The sequence below is a fragment of the Gekko japonicus genome, unplaced genomic scaffold (assembly GCF_001447785.1).
Source record: "Gekko japonicus isolate JY-2015 unplaced genomic scaffold, Gekko_japonicus_V1.1 scaffold3835, whole genome shotgun sequence".
Taxonomy (NCBI): Eukaryota; Metazoa; Chordata; class Lepidosauria; order Squamata; family Gekkonidae; genus Gekko; species Gekko japonicus.
In genome coordinates this window covers 27,313-34,060 of record NW_015165353.1, presented here as the reverse complement: position 1 = coordinate 34,060, position 6,748 = coordinate 27,313, and the positions used below count along the sequence as shown (strand labels likewise).

At 44.4% G+C, this 6,748-nt stretch overlaps 1 protein-coding gene and 1 pseudogene across 1 annotated transcript; both read right to left on the bottom strand.

Moving 5' to 3' along the window:
• LOC107109883 lies at positions 1–1,844 on the bottom strand (annotated as a pseudogene).
• Positions 1,845–3,455: 1,611 nt separating this feature from the next.
• On the bottom strand, positions 3,456–6,303 carry LOC107109882 (protocadherin beta-16-like). The gene is made up of 2 exons (XM_015410592.1): positions 3,904–6,303; positions 3,456–3,479 (listed from the first exon to the last, which is right to left on the bottom strand). Exons 1-2 carry the CDS (start codon positions 6,301–6,303, stop codon positions 3,456–3,458), a joined length of 2,424 nt encoding a protein of 807 aa, XP_015266078.1.
• Between the last annotated feature and the right edge of the window lie 445 nt (positions 6,304–6,748).

The following is a 6,748-nucleotide window of genomic DNA, read 5'->3' as shown; positions in this document are numbered from 1 at the left end:
ATTCTGGGCTCCAATGCTGAAAAGGCCAGGGTCTGTGGCCTTCAGCAATTCATAGGACAGCCAAGAGTTCTGGCCCGAATCCCCATCCACAGCCACCACCTTGGCGACCAGGTAACCGGCCTCCACTGACTTGGGAACCAGCTCATTGAAGGCGGAGGTGCTGTTCTGAAGAGGGTAGAGGAAGAAGGGGGCATTATCGTTTTCATCCAGGATCACAACTCGAACAACAACCTCTGAGCTCAGTGGAGGAGAGCCCCCATCTGAAGCCCTCACTGTCACTTGGAACTCCTTGATCTGCTCATAATCCAGAGATCGCAGGACGTAAAGATTCCCCGTCTCAGAGTTGATGGAAACGTAAGAGGCCACAGGAGCACCACTGGCATTTCCTGGCACAAGAGAATAGGTCACCTTGGCATTCTGCTCCACATCCAGATCGACAGCATGGACCGAACCCATCAGCAGGCCGGGAATGTTGTTTTCCCACACCTGCATTTCATACTTGGACTTCTCAAACACTGGAGAGTTGTCATTGATGTCTGAGACCAAAACCCTAAGCGTTCTTCTTGAAGTGAGCCTGGGAGAGCCCTGATCGGTAGCTGTGATGGTGAAGTTATACTCGGGGTCTTTCTCTCTATCCAATAACCTTTGGGTTACCAGTTTATAATAATTATTCACAGTGGTTTTCAACAGAAAGGGCAAGTTTATCTCCATTGAGCAGGAGGTCCTGCCATTTTCTCCAGAGTCTTGGTCTGTGACACTGAAAAGCACAACTAACGTATCAAGAGGAGAGTCTTCTGCCAAAGGGCTGGCGATGGATATGACAGAGATCTCAGGTACATTGTCATTCTCATCCTCAATTTCCACCAGGACCTTGCAGTGGCCTGTATGACCGCCTCCATCTGTTGCCTTGATCTTCATATAATGGTTTCTTTTTCATAGTCCACTGGACCCACAACAGTGATCTCCCCTGTTGTTTGATGCAAGTGGAACAAGTTGCTTATTCTCTCAGGCGGCTGATGGAAAGAATAAGTGACCTCTGCATTTGAACCAAAATCTAAATCTCTGGCTTCCACTTTCAAGACCAGAGTATCTGGAGGGCTATTTTCCTTCAAACCCACTATATATTCAGATTGTGTAAACTCCGGGAGGTTGTCATTGTTGTCCAGGACCTTAATTTTTATTTGAACTGTTCCCATTCTCTGGGGCACCCCTCCATCAACTGCTGTGAGAGTCAGCAACAAATGAGCCTCTTTCTCCCTGTCTAGTGGTTTTTCCAGAATAAGGTCCAGATTTTTATTTCCATCCCTGCCACTTTGAATTTCCAGCTGAAAATTCTCATTAGGACTGAGGGTGTAGTTCTGAATACTGTTTTTGCCCAAGTCTCTATCTTGGGCTGGTTCCAGGGGGAATCGACTATTTGTGGGAGCATTCTCAGGAATAGACAGGTCAAGTTCAGTTTGAGAAAATGCTGGAGAGTTGTCATTTATATCTTCTACCTGCATCTCAATGCTGTAGATTGTTAAGGGGTTCTGGAGCACAATTTCAGACAACAGTAAGCAAGAGTCCATCTCACCACACAAAGCTTCTCTGTCTATCTTTTCATTTACAAACAGATTCCCAGAATGGGTATCCAGCTGGAAATATTGCTTATGGCTTTTGGAAACTAGCTGGGCTCTGCGAGCAGAGAGCTCCCCTGGTCCCAGCTTCAAATCCTTCAGCACATTAGCCACCAGAGACCCACTTTTCTTCTCCTCAGGCAAAGAATAACGAATTGAGACACACACCACTCCAGACAGAGAGAATAAGAACAAAAGGTACAGACCTTTCCTGAAGTTATTGTCCATGATGCCAGACATGGTCAGGAATCTGTGGTTCAGGAAGCAGCCTGGTACTATCCAGAGATATTTTATCTTTTTGAGATAATTAATTTTGATCTTCTATGTTCCATTGCTTTTTATTCTTGAATCTTCCTGTCTGTCCAGCACCTTCCTTCCCTCCCTCTGCATTCAGAGTGCCTGTTAGATTTCTGCTTGAGCTGCTAGAAATAAAATGCTAGAAATACCATTTGCAGCTCATCTCTTTGCCAATACTGCCATCTTGTGGTTTCACCAGAAGAAAACCATGAAAGCTGCATGTCTGTTTATTAACTGCTTTACCTTTGCCTTATTCATGGACCAATTCTCAAATTTTGGGGGGCAGCTGGACTGCTATCTTACTATGATTTTAGAATCCCCCTGCAAAGTCATCCTCTGCTACTCCGCCTCCCCTATGTACACACAATGGAAGACTCTCATCTAAGTTACTATTGAACAAAACGTTTTATTTCGAAGATTTATTAATACATAGCAATCGTGAGCAATGGTTTGCATAAAGATCTCTCAGCCATGTTTGCACTTTATGCATATAAAATGCACACCTACTTGAAATGCAACTGCATCCAATCACACCCGCCCAATCAATGTGTTCAAAGTTCTCGTTTACACACACCAAATTATTAGTATATGTAAAAACGCAGCATGTGGAGTGGCTCCTACTGCCGTGGTTGACGAAGCAGACTTCTGCCCCCAAAATGAAAAAGATAAAGGGCGGAGTGACTCCCCACTGAATGGGAAGACAAGGAAATTTCATCCATTTTTACGGGTGCCTCTTCCACCTTGCCTTTCCCCTCTGCCTCCCTTCTGGCATTGCAACTGACCAGTTAGACAACCCACAATTTGAGAACCACTGCATAAACGGTAAGCCAGTATGCATTCTGCTTAAATCAGTGATACTCAGTGGCAGTGCTCCCTCTAAGCTGAGTTAGTGTGAGCTAGCTCACACTTTTTTAGCCTCTGGCTCACACATCTTTGTCTTCACTCAGGAAGGATGGCTCCAGAGCAAACTAATTTATGAAGTAGCCCAATCGCTCACTCACAACTTTAATGACAGTCGCCCACAAAGTGGAATTTTTGCTCACAAGACTCCACAGCTTAGAGGGAGCATTGCTCAGTGGCTTGTGAGCCTTCTGTGGCTCTTTCACATGCCACTTGTGGTGCTTCTGAACACCGTTCCCCCATGTGGAACCCACCACATTTTTCAGGAAGGAGGGCAAGGCTATTGCCCAGGGGTGCAAGTGGCCGGCAGGCGTTTCTCTGAGGTTTTTCTTGAAACAGCTGTCATTGGAGGATGGCTAAAATGGGAGTCTCCCTGAGCTGCAGGCCTCGTGTTAGAGATAGAAAGGTTTAACAACCCCTCACAAATCTTTGCAGTCTTCGTACTCTTATTACAGCACCCAAGTTGCTTTTGACCTATGGAAGCATTTTTGTTTTTTCGCACAACCTTGCTAATAAAGAGTTCTGAAGAACTTGAAAGTTTGCATATACTGATGTGTCATAAGTTTGCCTTGCAAGCCCTCCTTTCCCTCCATATACTCCAGGACTGCCTAACCATCAACAGTGATGGGGAGAGAGAACCTTTCAGGCTCGGAGGTATTCTGCTAACTGAAAAGGTTACAGACATAGTTACATATTTAATATTAATCGATATATCTTATTGTATGCGTTTGGTTAGTAAGGTGGCATACAGGGCATACAGCACTCAGGTGACTGTTTAATTACAAATGTGGCTCTCCATGAGCCATGCAGTCAGTATAACTGGCTTCCATTTATACTAATTTGGCAGTTATATTATAACACTTTACATAGTGAATATTCATCTTTAATGTTAAAGCCCTCTGTATGTGCAAAAAGCAGGAAAAAAAGCAGACATAAGTGTTCTTAGTTGAGTGCAACTACGAACATTTATGTTTCAGTTCTTCTGATTCAGTGGTGTTGGAGTATGATTGGGTTACACGGAACTGTCACTAATATCAATAATTTTGGAATTCAATTATCACTAATTTTATGGTAAATCAATTCTTCTTACCTGACTACTGACCTGATCTTCTGCATGGTGACCAGAAATCCTTGAATCTCCCTGGTTTTGAGCAGGCTCCACAGAAAACACAGGAAAGAGAGGCCTGAGAAACCTGAACTCGCTGTTCAGAGAACCACCAGCTAAGCACACCTCATAGTTGTAAGCCCGGGAAAGGGATCCAGCATCAACATCTCCACTGTTCTCTGGGAAATTTGGTACCACTGGGAAATTCAGGGTGGAGCTCTCTACGAACTTTCTCCTTTTCTGAATCTTGATGGCCACAAACACCAACATAGAAACCAGAAAAATGAAGGAGATGACAGCCAAACATATGACCAGATACATCGTCAGGGTACGGTCTTCTTTCTCCATCATTTCTTCCTTTGGGATATCCAACATTTTCATATAAGGGTCAGAAAAGCCATCCACTAACAGAATGCTTAGTGTTGCAGAGGTGGACTGGGGAGGGTGACCATTATCTCTGACTCCAATGATCAGTTTCTGTTTGAAGGTGTCTCGTTTATGAATTGGTCTCATGGTTTTCACTTCTCCATTCTGGGCCCCCACACTGAACAGACCCGGTTCTGTAGCCTTCAGGAGCTCATAGGTAAGCCAGGAGTTCTGACCGGAATCTCTGTCCACTGCCACCACCTTGGTGACCAGGTAGCCAGCCTCCGCCCCCCTAGGAACCAGGTCATTGGATGGGGAAGTGCCATTCTGAAGAGGGTAGAGGATGAACGGAGCATTATCATTTTCATCCATGACAATGACTCGGACCATAACTTGGGAGCTCAGGGGAGGAGAACCGCTGTCCACAGCCCTCACAGTTACTTGGAAATCTTTCACCTGTTCATAGTCCAGAGATCGGATGGAATACAGATTCCCAGTTTCAGAGTTGATGGAGACGTAAGAGGACACAGGTTGATCACTGACCTTCCCAGGCAAAAGTGAATAGGTAATTTTGGCGTTCTGCTCAGTGTCCAGGTCATCGGCATGCACTAATCCCATTAGAAGACCTGGAATATTATTTTCTACTATTGGCAGTTCGTAATATGACATCTCAAATACTGGGGAGTTGTCATTGACATCTGAGATCTGAACATTAATTATTTTTGTTGAAGTGAGCCGGGGAGACCCCCAGTCCGTAGCTGTGATGGTGATGTTGTACTCTGAGACTCCTTCTCGGTCGAGGGGTTGCTGGATCACCAGCTGGTAATAGTTATTCTCTGAGGTTTTTAAAATGAAGGGCAAGTTTGTCTCAATGATGCAGGAAGTTCTGCCATTATCTCCAGAGTCCTGATCGGTGACACTGAAGAGGGCTGCAACAGTATCTGGAGGTGAATCTTCTGGAAAGGGGCTGGTGATGGAGGTTACGGTCACCTCTGGGGCATTGTCATTGGTGTCCTGCACCTCCACAACGACTTTGCAGTAAGCAGACAGGCCCCCTCCATCTGTGGCTTTGATGTTCATGGCATAACTTTTGTCTTCTTCATAATCAATGGTTCCTGCAACAATAAGTTCCCCAGTATGTTTGTTTAACTTGAACGATCTGAGCACATTTTCTGGCACCTGTCCGAAGGAATAGGTGATGTCTGCATTAGATCCAAGATCCCTGTCCGTTGCTTCCACTTTAGCTACAAGTGTGTTTGGGGGGGCATTTTCCAGTACCTTCACTTTGTACAGAGATTGATGGAACTGAGGGACATTATCATTGTTGTCCAGAACATCAATTACAATTTTTGCTGTGCCTGTTCTCTTTGGGGTCCCTCCGTCAATAGCCGACAGAATCAGGAAAAGCCGTGCATTCTCTTCACGGTCTAATTGTTTCTCTAGTACTAATTCTGCACTTTTGCTACCATCGCTGTGACTCTGAACACCCAACCTAAAATGGTCATTTGGACTAAGGGTATAGTTCTGAACACCATTTTCTCCTCTATCTGCATCTTTAGCACTCTCCAACGGGAATCGGGTATTCAGGGGAGTCTGTTCGGGTATTTCAAGAAGGAACTCCTTTTTAGAGAAGTGGGGGGAATTGTCATTCACATCCTCTATTTGGACTTCAATTCTGTGCACTTGCAGTGGATTTTCCAGTACAATCTCTGAAATCAAGACGCAAGGGTCCTTCTGACCACAAAAGCCTTCTCGGTCTATTCTGTCCTTTAATAACAAATTCCCAGAGTGTGGATCCAGCTGTAAAAATTGCTTGCTGCTTTTAGAAACCAGCCGAGCCCCACGAGCAGACAGCTCCTTCACATCCTCCACTTTCAAATCCTCTAGCAGGTTTGCCACCAGAGACCCACTTTTCTTTTCCTCAGGCACTAAATACAGGAAGGATTCGCATATCCCCCCACACATGCAGAGATACAGAAAAAAAGACCAACCTTGCCTTTTGTTGCGATGCATTTCCATTTTCTCACCCTCCTTGAAGGTACGTCTGACACACAGGATGGTTCTTTGTAAAGAAGGCAGTTCCTGGAACTGGCTTTGTTGTCTTTACCCAATGAAAATCTCTTTTTTCTATATCTGTTATCAGTAATAAATACAGTGGCTTTTTCCTTCTGAAATTTCTGTCTATGCCTGCAAGGACGATTGCCTTCTATTTCTCTTTGAGATCCCTTCTTTGTGACAGCAAGAGCTATGTGGGAAACCTGATACGCCCTGAAAGTTTGCTATGTGTTGTCCAATTGCACCACCTTGTGTTTGAATAAATCTATGACAAGCAGAAACTATAATTCACCAGCATTTCATGAAATATATGTCTTGAACTACTTTTAATATTTCATAACTTACCCCTCTTCTTATAAACTAAAATTTTAAAGATGGTTTGGAATTCAGTGACGCACACTTCAAAAGA